The sequence below is a fragment of the Brettanomyces bruxellensis genome, chromosome 9 (assembly GCF_011074885.1).
Source record: "Brettanomyces bruxellensis chromosome 9, complete sequence".
Classification (NCBI taxonomy): Eukaryota; Fungi; Ascomycota; class Pichiomycetes; order Pichiales; family Pichiaceae; genus Brettanomyces; species Brettanomyces bruxellensis.
The window spans coordinates 2,910,782-2,927,116 of NC_054690.1; the positions used below are offsets into that span (position 1 = coordinate 2,910,782).

The 16,335-nt window shown below is 36.2% G+C and overlaps 5 protein-coding genes and 1 non-coding gene across 6 annotated transcripts; 4 read left to right on the forward strand and 2 right to left on the reverse strand.

Annotated features, from left to right (window-relative positions):
* Positions 1-393: 393 nt before the first annotated feature.
* BRETT_003078 (uncharacterized protein) lies at positions 394-2,373 on the reverse strand (the record flags this gene model as incomplete). Its single annotated transcript, XM_041281593.1, has 1 exon — positions 394-2,373. One exon carries the CDS (start codon positions 2,371-2,373, stop codon positions 394-396), a length of 1,980 nt encoding a protein of 659 aa, XP_041139384.1.
* A 944-nt stretch (positions 2,374-3,317) lies between these two features.
* Positions 3,318-4,760, forward strand: BRETT_003079 (uncharacterized protein; the record flags this gene model as incomplete). Its single annotated transcript, XM_041281594.1, has 1 exon — positions 3,318-4,760. One exon carries the CDS (start codon positions 3,318-3,320, stop codon positions 4,758-4,760), a length of 1,443 nt encoding a protein of 480 aa, XP_041139385.1.
* Positions 4,761-5,873: 1,113 nt separating this feature from the next.
* On the reverse strand, positions 5,874-7,610 carry BRETT_003080 (uncharacterized protein; the record flags this gene model as incomplete). The annotated part of the gene is made up of 1 exon (XM_041281595.1): positions 5,874-7,610. The coding sequence occupies one exon, from the start codon at positions 7,608-7,610 to the stop codon at positions 5,874-5,876; it is 1,737 nt and encodes a 578-aa protein (XP_041139386.1).
* Positions 7,611-10,623: 3,013 nt separating this feature from the next.
* On the forward strand, positions 10,624-10,697 carry BRETT_003081. Its single transcript has one exon. It is a non-coding gene; the product is annotated as a tRNA-Arg (tRNA).
* A 142-nt stretch (positions 10,698-10,839) lies between these two features.
* BRETT_003082 (uncharacterized protein) lies at positions 10,840-13,509 on the forward strand (the record flags this gene model as incomplete). The annotated part of the gene is made up of 2 exons (XM_041281596.1): positions 10,840-11,661; positions 12,148-13,509. The coding sequence occupies 2 exons, from the start codon at positions 10,840-10,842 to the stop codon at positions 13,507-13,509; spliced, it is 2,184 nt and encodes a 727-aa protein (XP_041139387.1).
* A 472-nt stretch (positions 13,510-13,981) lies between these two features.
* BRETT_003083 (uncharacterized protein) lies at positions 13,982-15,703 on the forward strand (the record flags this gene model as incomplete). The annotated part of the gene is made up of 1 exon (XM_041281597.1): positions 13,982-15,703. One exon carries the CDS (start codon positions 13,982-13,984, stop codon positions 15,701-15,703), a length of 1,722 nt encoding a protein of 573 aa, XP_041139388.1.
* Positions 15,704-16,335: the final 632 nt, after the last annotated feature.

A 16,335-nucleotide genomic window follows, 5' to 3' on the forward strand; every position in this document is an offset into this window, starting at 1 on the left:
TTCAGTTACACAATATCTCTTCAAAATTCCTCTCAGATCTTACGTTATTCCGCACACAATGTTAAAATAAAGAATGCCTGGTGAGTGAGAAACTTTGGAAATTCAATAAAAACTCTAGAAAAACGGATAGATAATAAAAGTTATACAGCAAATCGAGGAAATAGCAAAATTCGAGACTAGCATTTCCGATTTCATTTACGTATAGACCCAAAAAAGTGTTAGACACCAACCACCACTACCTCACCGGTGATAATTTTTCAAACGATGAAAAGAGCCATAAAACCCCGATCGTTCCGTTCCGACAATAGCACACCAATTAACAATCGTATCTCCACATCTTTTTTTTTTTGTAATACCCTCGACAGTAGTCGATAAATCATAATGAATTTTTTATTATTGTTTAAAATCGAATCCACATGCGTCTTTCCATCCTGTTGGTTCACTGAAGTGTGCGAATTCATCTCGGAGTTCTTCCACTTGTAATAAAAGTCCAGCTTCCATATGCCATCCGATATGACAGTGGAAAGGCCAAACACCTGGATTATCGACTTTAAATCGAAGAACAGCATATCCAAATGGTCCAATCGTTACAGTATCTCTTAGCACAGGATGTTGGAGATTGAAATTCGACTTGTCGTCATACATATCATCGCTAAATGTTCCTTTCGGGGAGATGTCAATTACCCACATTTTGTGTCCATGAAGATGAAAAGGGTGTGGTCCATCATCATAATTGTTAATAACAAAATCGACAATCTGTCCTCTCTTTTCAAAGTTAAGTATATATTGATCCTCGACATAATTCTGCACTCCATCCAACTTAAAGTTCGAGTTATATAATGTTTCATGCATACTTGATGTGTTAGAAAATGGTGCCCATGTATATTTGTTGAAGTACCCCTTATCTAATTGGTATTCCCCAATCTGGAAGGAGGCATCGAGATTCACAAGAACATCAGGCTTGGTTGAGCCATTTGCAACTATCGGAACGGTTTCATTCAATGTTTTGAGCTTTGTTTGATCATAATCCAAACAACTTGTATCTCCCCCATGATATTCCCATGTCTGCTGATCGGTAGGAATACTAAACGTCGCATTGTATGTTATTATTGAGCGAACATCAAGATCAAAAGTGGCATCATATGCGAAGCAGAAGGGATTGAACCTAGCATGAACCCAGAAATTTGAGCTGTTGTTGTTCTCTCTCTCTAAAAAGAATGAATATCTTTGGGCCACGCTGATGTCGACGCTGTCTTCTTCCACTGGCTCAGTATTAGTACCATCCGCTTCGATTATTGAAAGTTTATGTCCATCGACCGAAAATGTAAAAGTTCCCAAAAAGCCACTGTTCACCACTCTGATTCGTTGTTTAGCATTTGGATCGAAGTTAAGAGCCTCTTCAAACTTTTTATCATTTGTCGGTACCAGATATGAACTGCTTTGACTATATATTCCATCAATTAAGCCGTCATCCGGATTTGGTTCATTGTTTTCATTTCCTGATCCGAGGTACTGCGATAGATATGTGCTGGCGGTATCATGATAATAGTCGTTAACCATCATAACTCGATCACCTGTATAATTCCCAAGTAACTGATCTTCATCCAATGAATGAAGAACCAAAGGTCCGAAAACACCGTCGGCATATTGGGTGCTCCAGTGGGAATGATACCAATAGGTGCCCCATTGAGATTTAGAAGTTGGAACCTTATAGGTGTAATTACCTCCCGCAGGTATTGGGCAATTGTTAATACTAACCGCCCCATCATCGAATGGATTTCCCTGATAAAAAAGTCCATGACAGTGTATTGACACTGGATTGGTTTCCAACAAATTATTAACGTGAATATAGATTGTGTCACCAGAATTAGCTTCAATCAAAGGTCCAGGATATTGTCCATTTATCACTGTTAGATTTCTAACAGCATTGTCTGCGTTAACCTCGGTTATTTCGGTAATATTAAAGTAATAGTGTCGATCTTTTGATGTTCCAAAATCAGCTCTCCAAGCATTCAAATTCATGGTATAATTTTCGCCGGTATTTAGTCTCCATGTGTTGTTTCTATCGTTTGGGTCAGTATCGCTTGCAAAAATCACTGACTTGATTATTTTGCTTTCTGTACTCTCCTCATCTTTGTAGGATCTGTTGTGGAGGCCAACACCGAGTCCGATTGCTAGCGCTGCTGTCAAAAGAAAGCTAAAAAGAATCCATTTCCAATGCCTTCGTGCAAAGCTAAACTTTGAAGTTTCATCCTTTAAGGGATCATTCACGTTCTGAGAATTGCCGCATGACTCGTCAACCTGAGTTCCTGGGCCAGTTAGCTTTGCAATTAAGCCACTAGATTCCTCTTCGTGCTTTTCACCAGCTGCCATGTTTGTTGTGTACTGCTACCTAATTCAAAGGCATGAAATAAATACAATGTTAAAATGGAATAAATGTTAATTCTCTTAAGTGTATGGTTTATATCGTTGCTAATTTCCTCATATTCGATCTAATGTTATGTCAAGATATTATGAATGTTGCAGTAAAAAATTATGCAGGGATTGTATAAAATTCAATGTGGAACGAGCTACTTGCAATTAAAGGATGAGATTTATCCAATTATGAATATTTTATGTCGTATATTTAAGGTTGAATCACGTCCACGCCCACGTTTTCTATTAACTTATATTTGAGAGCATTGTTAGTGGAGTTTTAATTTATAAACTGACATGTTGGGTCTCCTTATTATCAATGTAAAGTTCATTTTCGATGAATCCGCGTTACTGTTTTTGGTGAAAACTCGAAATAGTCAATCAAAATGTGATAAAAAGTAAGCATGTGCGCGATACAAATTAATTAAGCTGCTACCTTGATTCAATATGCTAACTACAACTTAATTTGCGTATAGAAATTTGTTTTTCGTACTGGTTTTTTCAATTACCATGGCTCTTTGCTCCACATAGGTATACCACAATTAGTCCTTTCCGTCGGGCTCGGCAGAATTGTTTTCCCTTTTTTCTTTTTACGAAAAAGCATAACTATCCGCCTGAAATTTTTTCAAATTACTCCAGTGAATGCGGGGGAGACCGATCAGCATTAATTAATTTCGCAATTTAATAAAAAGTTATGTATGCCATGCCACATGCCAAGGGAGCTAGTAATTATAAATTGGAAGATGATAATTTGTCTTGTATTTGTGCTGGTACTTATATATAGGCCCGATTGGCGTTGTTTCACTCCTTCAACAAACATTTTCAGACCATTAAAAATGTTAAAATGTTCCTGTACCATTAACGTAACGCCAGTTTCGCTCATTAGATATTTATAAACAGATATGAAGTTTTCGACTCTTATCAGTGTTGCCGCACTGACGGCTGGTGTGTCAGCTGAATCCTCTTCATCTTCAGCCTCTTACAAGAGCAGGACATTTTCAACCGTTGAGCCTTCTGCATCAGAAATTTCTTTGCAAGCATCCAATGCCACTACCGGTCATCAGACATCTAGTGTCCAGGGTAAAGCATTTGATAGATTTGTTGTCATCTGGTTGGAGAATACTGATTACGACAAAGCTGCCGATGATTCGAATATGGCGAAGCTTGCAGAGCAGGGTATCATATTAACCAATTACTGGGCTTTGACACACCCATCCGAACCAAATTATTTAGCTTCTGTGGGTGGTGATTACTTCTCGTTAGACGACGATAGATTTATCAGTATGCCGGAAAATGTTTCTAGTATTGTCGACTTGTTGGACAATGATGGAATCAGTTGGGCCACTTATCAGGAGCATATGCCTTACAGTGGTTTTCAGGGTTTTAACTACTCTAATCAGGAGACATTTGCTAATGATTACGTTAGAAAGCATCATCCCCTTGTCTTGTATGATTCCATTACCAAAAATTCTTCTCGTTTGTCCAATCTCAAGAATTTCACTGAATTTGATAATGATTTAAAGAACGAGAAGTTGCCACAATTCATGATCATTACCCCTAATATGACTAATGACGGACATGATACGACTATCAAGTATGCTGCCAACTGGTGCAAGGAATTTATCACACCTTTGTTGTCTAATGAATACTTTATGAACAATACTCTTGTTTTGTTGACATTTGATGAAAATGACTCTTACTCCATTAAGAACAAGGTCTATAGTATTCTTTTGGGCGGTGTCATTCCAGATGAACTTAAGGGAACAACAGATAATACATATTATGATCATTATTCTCAAATCTCCTCCATTGAGGCTAATTGGGACCTTTATCATCTTGGAAGAAATGATATTGACGCAAATGTTTTTGAAACGGTTGCAAATGCCACTAACATCACTAATGTTGATGTTGACACTACATTTAAAGTCAACAATGAAACATATGTTGGTTACCTAGATGATGTGAACATTGATTTGCCAGCACCAAATGTTTCTGCTACAAATATGAATGGTAAGGGAATTCTTCCAGCGATTTCTTCTGTTTGGGCATCACAGTATGAGAAAGAGATTTCTGCCTCGTATTACACATCTACGACTACTACTATGTCAGCTAGCTTGACCGATGCAGTTACTTTAACCTCGGCTGTCTCTAACTCGACCAAGACAGAGTCTGATTCTGAATCTGCTTCTGCTTCTGCTTCTGCTTCAAAGTCTGTCTCGCAGTCAACCACAAAAGAAAATTCTACTTCAGGTACTGAGTCATCTAGTTCTAAGGCCGGTGCTGCTACTTTAGGAGTTAATATTCTTTCTTCACTTTTTGTTTTGGTTGCAAATTTGATATTATAAATAATTTTTATGGTATTGTTTATTATAGTCATTTATCAACTTATTTTTGCTTCTTCACCGCTTCACTGAGCAGAGAATACGTTTTCTTTTTTATTTATTTTCGTTGAATTAGACCTTTTTATTTATCTTTCGTAGAGATTTTAACATGCGAACTGCACTCAATATGAATATCACATAGTCTTTTTTTAGTTTGTTCATATAACTGATACTTATTTACAATTTCTTCTTGTTTGTAATAGTAAATTTTATGTTAAATACAGTTTAGTTAAAATCTTAGGTCCGTGTTTTGTACCATTCTTCTACCTATAAATTTTCCATTCAGAGGTTAATTTTTTGTTTAGTTAGGTTGTCCTGATTATTTAAATGCTCAATTAGCTAGTTGAAAGTATTATGAAGAGAGCGCACCGTCTACTTGGTATCCAATACTAATTTTCTATGATAAGTAGCAAAGGAATTGAAATATCATATACGCTGTCAGTAATAGATTTAGCGACAGTCGCGTCTACATAAAAATTACCCTGCCCTATTTATGCCATAAAAACCTCACTCGTAAGAACTGAAGGGTTTTAGCATGTGTGTTCCCCCTTTTGATTTGTTTATTGCACCTTCTTTAGTTCTTTTACTTTTATGCTTTTTTCTTTAGACTCAAAAGCATTTAATATTCTAGTTAACGAGAAATTTTATGAAGCAATCGGCATCATACTTAAATCCAAATCAACTTAAGAATAACAGTATCATAATCAAATGGGTACAAGTGATAACGGTTTTTACAATAGATCTCTAATTAAAACGTTTTTTTAAGAATAAAAAAAGCACAAAAGAATAGAAATGTATAAATTAAAATGGAAGAGAACAATCGCAAATTTATAGAGAAATTTGTTAGCGCTTAAATGTCATTTAATTGAGTTAGGAGGCACCAAGAAATGTAGCGAAACTGATCCGATCATCAATCTCAATCATGTTACGCAAATATTTATTTGTTTTGTTTTGAGGCGCTCGACATATATTTAAAATAAAAACCAGAGATTATCATATTAATTTGAAAAAACCCAATTAAAAAAAGTATACGAATGTATAATAATCCATAGATGATTTAAACGCTCGAAGTCATACTCAGAAGAACCAGCCTAGAGTGTGATCATACCACCATTCCATATCTTTTCCCTTACCAAGCTCCTTCCTTCTAGCAACCTTCTCTGCCAGTTTGTTTTCATATTCTTCCTGATCCTCATCGGCCTGAGCCTTATAGGTAATCAAGTCCGCCTCATATGGATTGACAGTTTTTGTTTTATAAAATATTTTGTAGCCAAATAATGCAAACAAAAAGACAGGAATTCCAATATAACCTGTGATGAACGTTTTGTAATCAAAGTCGCCAATAAACACAGTAAAGTTTTTTATTAATGCCACGAAGCAGCATGCTCCTAACGTGATGTATGTTCCCCATGGTTGGAATGGTGCCGTGTAAACAAAATCTTTTTTCCTGTCGTAGCCCTGCGCTTTTACTGCCCGAAGAAAATAAAGATACGTCACAAGAATTGATATCCAAGTCAACAAGCCAAAAATGGAAACAACGTTCACAAAATAATTGAAAATTTTCTGCGAGGAACTAGAGCAAACCATGAAAGCCAAGAGACAGAACATTCCGGCAAATATTAGTGCATAAATTGGAACTCCACGTTTATTGGTCTTAGAAAAAAATGATGGAAACATGCCACTAGCTGAAAGAGCATAAACATTTCTGGTTGCAGTATAAACATCCGAGTTCGTCGCAGAAAATATGAATAAAAGAATGCAAGCATTTAGAAGTTGAGGCAATCCTTTAATTTTAGCATTATTTATTGCAACCACAAATGCTGAGGCAGCTGCAGTAGAAACTTTGGCCTTCTTTGCAGCAATCAATGATGGATCATTGTAGGCAACACAACAACCAAGCAAAAGAACGGAACATACATAAAAGAATATGATCCTGATAAGGGTAAGTTTAATAGCCTTCTTAATAGAATACCTTGCATTTTTTGCTTCGCCAAACGTAACACCAACCAACTCTGTTCCCAAATATGCAAAAACTGCAGTAACCATAACAGAGAAAAATGCAACGAATTTCGCTAAACCTGTAGGCTGAACACCTTCGTAGGGTGCAAATGCCCCAGGATTACTCCAATACCTAAAGCCTATTCTATCATGGGTAGGTCCCCCTCCTAACATAATAACAAACAAGAGAATAATTAAGCCTATCATGGTTATAACCTTAAGTGATGAAAGCCAAAATTCAAACTCACCGAAAAATTTAACACCAAAATAATTAATGAAAAGAACCACGGCAAGAATAATAGCAACCCACACACCTGGATTAACTCTATCGGCGGAGACCCAGTACTGCATGACAAGGGCACCAGCAACCAACTGGTTTGGTGCAACAATTAAGTATTTGCATAAATAAGCTATACCAACTGCAAATCCAAGTGCAGGATCACAATATCTTTTGGCATAGCCAGCAAATCCCTCCGGCAATGGAATGAAAGAAGCCATTTCTCCCAAAGCACACATGACGAAGTAAACCATGGCTCCAACAATAGAATATGATATCAAAACGCTTGCAGGTCCGGCATTTGCAAGAGCTGTTGTGACAGCAATAAGCAATCCTGTTCCCAAGGCTCCTCCAATGGATATCATACTGATCACACGTGGTTTAAGATCTCTTCTGAGTTGATGACCCTCATGCAGAGCAAGGTGGTTCTCGCCTCCTAATTTGGAAATGGATTCTTCAGGTGTATATTCCGCTGAATGTACTGTAACTATTTCATCCAAACCACCTCGTGCACGAGATTTATCGAATATTTTTGACATCTTGCTTTTGAATTATCCGCTTATTATATGTAAAAACAAATCATGCGCAGCGGCTGTCTCTGGGGATCTCTAGAAAAGATTTAAACTACTTACTAATAATCGGATTTTTAGTAGATACGTATATATATATATATATATATATTCTTTTCTAACTGAACAAAGCATATATTTATTTGGCTTAAGCAGCTGAGAAGGAGATTCTAAAAAATTACGAAGTAATGAATAATGGTGAGCTCACTGGCTTAGCGGAATCGATATTTCAGAAATAATTGTAAAATAATCGGTAATAATGCCTAATTACTCTCCACTTTCCAAAAGTGGTTTGCAGGGTCACACGTCAAGATATAAATGAATATGCCGAAGATTTTCCCGAATCCATTTTGAACCAGATGAGATGAGACATAGGGATGCATTTCCGGCAACCATTTTTTTTATTAAATGAAAATACAATAGAAAAAATATTATGGAAAACACAATTTCTTAATCTGGTGAAATTTAACGGCTTTTCTTTTGTCACAGATTCTGACGACCCTGAAAATATTTTTTTCTTTCCCAATATACGCCAGAGAATGCCGCATAGAAGAGGAGAAAGATTTTTATGCTCTTCTTCGGTCTGAAAATGAAACTTTGATAAAGCAGCTATCTCCGCTCGTATTATGTGTGGTAATTTTGTTCAATCTTGAATTTTGCCATTATCGGCTGGGCTCATGGGAGATGGCACACCTATTTGTTTGAGTATATCCGGAAATTTAGTAGATTGCTTGGGCTTATATTTCTGCCCCTCTCTCATAAACATCAATATAGCAGTTTAATTTCACTTTAGAATGTAAACACCTTTCGCTTATGTTAGAATTTGTACACTTTTAAATGGTAATGGCACATTTTAAAATCAATGTTGTATAAGTTTGAGTTATTACACAGTCAAAAGTCAATTAGATAAAATGCCGTTTGAGAATCACACAGAGAGATTATGGTAAGGTTACGTAATCGTAAGCTAAGCAACGAGAAATTTACAAAAAATTCTGGAAATACGCATCCGCGTTTCTCCTTAAGTGAAGTTACAGCTATTGCCGCTTACGATCGCAAACACGCCCATTAGAAAGATTGTGACCCCGAACATAATATTTCAGTTCCAACATCTTACCTTAACAAAATGCCATCCAAACTTCGTTCCACATTGATGACCAACTTAGGACACTTAATCCGTTTACAACATACGAAGATCATTCAATTTTGTCAGAGTATATAAATCCCGTGTGACATTTGTATCTGCTTAATTGTTCACATATCTCTGTGCCGTAGCACTACCGAGCGCGCAGATGCCCAAGGTTATGAACGAGATTGGCCATATAGTTCGGATATAGAAAAGACTTCTGTTGCATAGAATGACCCCCATAACAAAATAGGGTTTTTACGAACACGTTTATAATCCAGCGAGAACCCGAAGGTTACTCTTGGTTTCAGCTGAAGGTTCACTTCAAGATGGATTTCCTTATATGAATATGTATTGCAAATTACACAATAAAGTCGTCGTCCCTTCTAAGAGACACATAGTATATAAGGAAAAAGTAGTACATACATATAAGAGATATTTTTCAGCAGAAGTGAAATAGGTCTGTCGGACATATGAGAATATTACCTAGTATTAGGTAATCTATTATTATATGTCATTAGATTTATTTGTTTTGAGATCTGAACTTATTCTAAAATAACGAAGATTTAGAATAATATCTAATAGAGACAATCCTGGATAAAATGCACTAACTGTGTACGTTAGGGAATCAGCAGAAAAATAATTATGCGCGATCATAATTCTGTTTCTGAGAATTAAATCTTTTTTTTTATTATGTATGATTACCTCACTTTATTTTCCTTTTTATTTTTACTTTACTTTACCTCTTTTTATATAACTTGTTTCTTCTACGAAGGGACGAGACCCGATAGCCTATTTTGCAATACAACTAGTTCGACTCCACTTTGATGGTAACAGAGTAAAGGAAGTAAATTCATTTTCTTCTATGGTGATACATACACAATTGTTAGAATGTTAAAGGCATTAACATTATCACACAGACCACTTGGTACATTTATATCCACCCACTTAGGTAACCGACCTTACAATTGTCTGAATCTCCCCGACTGCTAGGTTCTTATTAGTTCTATTAAAGAAGGAGTTTGATAGCTAAAGCCCGGGAGTAACTCATAAGGTCTCTCTTAACTCCGACATCATCTTTTAGTGGTTTGATTCAACACTACAAAACAAACACACAAATCACTTTGTACTTACATAATCTAAAATAATTTAGGTTCAAACCAAAGCAGACCCCTTACAAGGCCTGTAAATGGTCGGACTGAAGGTAACAAAATATTATTTTCAATAACCTGAAGTATAAGGATTCTTTAGATGATTACCAAATCCGTCTAAAGATATATAATAGATTATTAAGATTGTTATCTGATACTTCTCGTATCCTTTCATATCTCTTATCTCATAGCTCTCTATGAATCATTCTATTCATTCATTCTCCTATCTAATCACTTTTCTCTCCAATCTCTCTTTCTAGAAAAATAACTAAATCGTAATCTAACCTTGCCTCTGTATCAAAGGAGGGCAAGGGCGCATATTTATATTAAATGGAGAATGACACTTCTTCCATTTCTCTTCCAATTTCATACAATAACAAATTGTATGCCAAAGAGGAATCCATCCTGTTTGGGAACATCAACATTATGTGAATTCAGCATAACCCGCGATCATGCAAAAACCTGTTGTTTTGCATATGCAGTCGCCACACGAATATTAGTCAGTTTATTCCGATGTAGCTCTTTCTTATTGTCTTTCGGATCACTATCCTTTCAGTACGCTTTATTTCTTATTCGCGCTTCTCATAAATTATTTCGGAAACTATTTATATCTTTCCGTGTTACCTAATCAGGTAAATGAATTCATTAATATTTTATCTGACTTTAAACCAATATGCGCTTGGTTTGACCCCTTACAAGGCCAGGCGTTGCTCGCGTAGCGTAATTGGTTAGCGCGTTTGACTTCTAATCAAGAGATTGCGGGTTCGAGTCCCGCCGCGAGTGCAAGTAACTGCCTATATTTTTATATTTTTTTGCTGTGATTCAGGAGATTCGATTCTTATTATTTTCTGCGGTGAATCTAACATTAATTAACTATAGGAGTACTAGTGGTTGGACCAAATATTTCACTAAATAGCATTCTGATATGCCCTTAATAGTGTCTCAGAAAACCAATGGGTCGAATGGCACAGTAGGATGTTTGAACATAAGCGTTGCAGGCGTAAATTTCATATTGATAGCAGAACCATTTTTATTGAAATTTTACAGCATTGATGCATCCAACAATGAATTCAAGGTTGTACGATGCTTCGAAGCTTCTTACAGGATATTGACACTAGAAAAAATAAAGCCATATGTTCAAGATTGTGATTGGATCTTGTTAATAAATGAAGTTGATCAACTAATCACTATATGTCCCAGGCTTAGTGAGAGTCATTTACTGGAGTTGGTAGTAATTGAAAACTTTTCAATTATTGACCACTTACGTGTGCGTAAACCTATTGATGACGAAGATGCGACGGTCAATTTTGAGATGGTTAAACCACTTATTGAGGTTGACAAACAGCAGAGGTTTATCGGCCTTCATATTTGTAAGGGATTCGTGATTATCTTAACATTAAATCCTAGAAAAAAGCATATATTTGAGATGTCATCACATACGATTATCCCGGCGCAGGTAAAAAGAAATCATAGTGTTTCCACGTTGGAGGCATTCAGGATTTTTGAAACGCCTTTTGTTCTTCCCATTGGTTCGGCTCAGGTTAGATATATTAAGTTCATTCACTCTAACCTTCCTGAGAAAGACAGAACATTGCTTGCTGTAATTCAACTTGACACTAATCTGCATTATATAATTTCTTGGTTTTGTGTTGAAATGGATGCACTTTTGTTTGCCCAGCGAATTGGCAAGAATTATACTCTAAAGGACTACCCTTATTGTATACAACCTGTGACGGATGGCCTATTAGTATTTTCATTTCATGCTTTATCATTTTTCCCGAGCCCTAAACTCTTATTACGATGCAAATTAAAAGATGTGGTGATTTCACAAAATGTTGCTTCAAAAATTTGGTTGACAAAAAATGAATGCTTGTCCGGGAGGGCAATAGAAATTTGTTCAAATACTTTTCTTTTTTGCTCACGGAACGGCCATTGCCTTCTAATTAACTTGTCAACAACCCCTTTATATTATGAACAAAGCCGAAATACGTGCTCCTATTCAGCCGCTGAATATAGGCATAACGATATAATAAGGATAAATGAGTGGAATATTGAATCACTTGGACGCATACCTACAGCCATAAATTTTTTGTCAAAAAGTGGCAACTTAATACTTGGTATTTCAAGAAGTGAAGATTGCTTTATGTTTGATCCATATGATATTATACACAGCTACCGTCCGGTATACCAAAACAAATCATATCCAATCATTTTTATCTCTTTTCAGAATCAGAAAAGTATTATCATTGCTAAAGGTGACTGCACCTTTTCTGAACTTCGCTATGAGGGTCGTACATTAGAATTAGAAAATAAGACAATTAAAGATGTTGCATTAATTGATAGTACTACACTGGGACTACTTTTTGTTATTCTAACAGAATCGTATATAACCGGAGAAGTAACGTCCACAAATCAAACAAATATTCATGATCAGTTATTAATTTGTGATTCTAACTTGCAACAACTTTCATCCTATGATTTTGACGAATCGTCCAATTGCTGCAGTATATTATCTTTAGATAAATTTTGTTACACTGTGGAGAGAAACTTTGAAACTATTCATGATTCATGTATTAAATTGGATCGGCAAATGAATAGCTCATTTCTTACGATTTGTAACGTTATTGACGAAATAGGTTTGAAGAAGTCAGAAATTACAATATTCACAATTTTGGAAAATGGTGGGTTAAAAAGACAGACTTCTTCATGGGTGAATCGGGACATTAATTCTTCATTAATATTAAATAATCAAAAATGCATTCTTTTAGGTCCTGAAACTATATTATGGTTGGTTATATCACCCTGCAGAAATTCAAATAATCACAGCGATTATACTCTAAAAATAAGGTTGAGAAATGGTGATGTACACAATTTTCCATGTTCATATATTACTCATCTGGAGAAATTATCGGCAGATGGTAAGGAAATATTTGTTGCAGACTCGTTTGATGGTCTATATTACCTTCAGTTTGAGGCATCGCGTGATGCTGTCAAGAGGATAATTCATCTCGTGCCACATATAATGATAACTGATTTCACTAAAATAGGAATTGATAGCATTGCGGTGTGTGATGTGTTCGGAAACTTTTATCTTTTTCAATTCGAGGATGGACCAAGATTGTCTCTTATATTCCAATTTAATCTCGTGACTTGTGCGATAGGAGTGATCGATTCAAAATTAAAAAATTCCGGTGAAACCTTGGAGTCCATGTTGAAAAATGGAACAAGATTGCCACTTTGTACAGTTGGTGCAATTGACGGTACGATGATTGAAATTTTCTGTTGCTCCGAAGATAGTCTAATTATCAGAGGTATATTACAGATTCAAACAGATTTGAACAAGAAATATTATTTTACACTTGATACTAGAGATAACCATTTAGGTACTGCAGAATCACTTGATGCAAAATTTGCAAGGTCGAGGTATATTAGACTTCCATATAACATCGACCAACCTCATACTGACAATTCCCTACAGAGTACAATCGAGCCGATTAATGTTATTGATGCCCGATACATTAAGAAAAAAATTCAATTGTATAATCCTGGGGAGAAATTCCAATTTTATAAGCTTTGGTCAGTATTAGATGTTTGAAGATCTTTCGTGCTGTCTAATTTAGCCTCGGCTATCTGAAACTGCTGTAAATAAAACTATAATTGTAATAAATTTATCGATAGGTGGGGCAGCACGTTAAAACTCACATCTTATTAAGATCAAGCATACCCTTCTCTTGAATCTATTTAACCTTTGTCATCATCAATTTTATCCCCAAAATTCCAGCCTTTAAAACAATCCAACAGAGCACAATCAGAAAATTTACAGCTGTGTGTTTGTTCATCTTGAAATATTAGAGCGCACAATAAAAAGCTTTTTTTTCTACTTTTATTAGATTTTTTTTTAATGCCTCACTATTCTAACCGATTAAACAGAAGTCAACATTAGCGCTCGAAAGTAGCACATAAGTTAGTGGACGAAATATACTGTCCAATCTTTCCCCATTTTTTTCTAAGTTACGTTTTTAAACGGATACTAAAACATTGATTATATAGTTAAGTAATCACGAGGAATGAACTCTTCTCAGCCGAAACAGTACGGGGTTACACCCCCAGTGTCAATTGCCTCACCAAGCGCAGAAGAAGTGAAAATGAATGATGCGATGATCGAAGAATTGAGAAATCAAAACTCCTTCGAAACTGAAGATGGCGTGCAAAAAAGAAGAAAGGTTTTAGCGACATTACAGACAATTGTACAAGAATTCGTTTATACTGTTTCCAGAAAGAAAAACATGAGTGAAGGAATGTCGAAGGATGCTGGCGGTAAGCTTTTCACATTCGGCTCTTACAGACTAGGCGTCTATGGTCCAGGTTCGGATATTGACACTTTAGTCGTCGTTCCAAAGCATGTAACGAAGGAAGACTTTTTTACCGTTTTTGATCAACTTTTGAGGAAGAGAAAAGAATTGCAAAAAATTGAGCCAATTCCAGGCGCTTACGTTCCAATTATCAAGACCGTTTTCGATGGAATTGACATTGATATTATTTGTGCAAGGTTAGACATTCCCCAGGTACCATTAGATTTGCAGTTGAACAGTAATGACCTACTCCGGAATATCGATGATCAAGATCTTCGAGCTCTAAATGGTACGCGTGTGACTGACTTGATTTTAAAACTCGTTCCACAAAAAACTGTTTTTAGGCATGCACTAAGAACAATAAAGCTCTGGGCAAAAAAAAGGGCCATATATGCAAATATGTTTGGCTTTCCTGGTGGTGTCGCTTGGGCAATGCTTGTTGCACGAATATGTCAACTATATCCAAATGCGGTGGGTGCCGTAATCGTTGAAAAATTCTTTTATATATATCTTCAGTGGAAATGGCCTCAACCTGTCATGTTAACACAAATAGAGGATGGCCCCCTTCCTGTCAGAGTTTGGAACCCTAGACTTTATGGTGGTGACAGAGCACATATAATGCCAGTTATTACACCCGCATATCCTTCTATGTGTGCCACCCATAATATATGCCATTCGACTCAATCGATCATACTTGCGGAGATGAGAAGGGCATCTGGAATTATAAAGCAGATAAAAGAAGGTAAAAAGAATTGGAGTGCAATGTTTCAGAAGCACGATTTTTTCTACAAGTACAAATTTTATCTAACAGTGATCGCAGCAACGCGTGAATCATACGAAGATCATTTGGGTTGGAGTGGACTCGTTAAATCAAAACTTCGATTATTGGTTCAAAAGCTGGAAAATATTCCGGAGATAGCTTTGGCACACCCGTATGTAAACCCTTTTATGAATTCATATATTTCGGAGAGTGAAAGTGAGCTATTCAAAATGAAAGATTTATATGGTACCATCGCAGGTGAGAAGTTTGCTAAGGAGCATCTTGAAGAGGTAAAGATAGATGATGAAACTAATTTCAAAAAAGTTGAAGAAGAAGTTAAAAATTCAGGAAAGCACATAATACACCTAATGAAGTTATATATTGGCCTTTCATTAGATATCAAAGGAAGAGAAAAGAAAATAGACATACAGGTACCTTGTACCGAATTTGACAAATTTTGTCAAAGTTGGCCAGATTTCGATGAAAAAAAATTTTCTCTTAGTATTCGATACACAAAGATATGGAATCTTCCGGATGATGTATATGATGATGGTGAGAAACGTCCTGTGAGACACAAGAGGAAGCGTGAATCACTCAAAAGTGAATCAGCAAACAAAAGACAGAGGACTATTACCACTTCGGTTCCGGCTGGGGCAGCTACTGAGGCTGAAGCCTAATTTTTGCTACGTTTTCAAGTTTTACGTTTTTATGAAATTTAAAATGGCCCATTTACTGCACAAATGTAGATCAATCATCAAGCAAGAGTTGGTAGTGAAGAAAGAAGAAAAAATAGGGAGGACAGGGGAAGGCGTATATATGTTATGTTTGTTGGTCGAATACATTTGCTCGAAATTCAGTACACCACAAATATTATGTGGGTACACGTTGCTTCGCTGGACTGTGTGTGTCCCTCGTTCGAATCTGGAAAAAAAATCTCATCCCAAATTATTTGTTTATCAGCGATAATTGATCCGTAGGATTGATATTAATTTTAAATGTAGAGCCCAATTCGTGTTCCACCCAACATGAAGAAAAAGTTTGAACATATTCCAATTGAAAGCATTTGCTACACCTTTTAGGGTGGGGCAGAAGTTCACCTACAAATCATTTATTCCGGTTGGATTGGAAGCAAAGCGTATACGGCAGGGTGTTGGATTTTGCTGCCGCTCCTTAGCTACAAAAATTTCCGACTTGTTCGCTGCTTATGTAGAGCTAGAGCTAACCCCAACAGAGAGCTGGAGGACCCGTTGAAAAAAAAAAAAAATAAAATAAAATTAAAAATGAAGGATGGCCAGATAAATGCTTAATG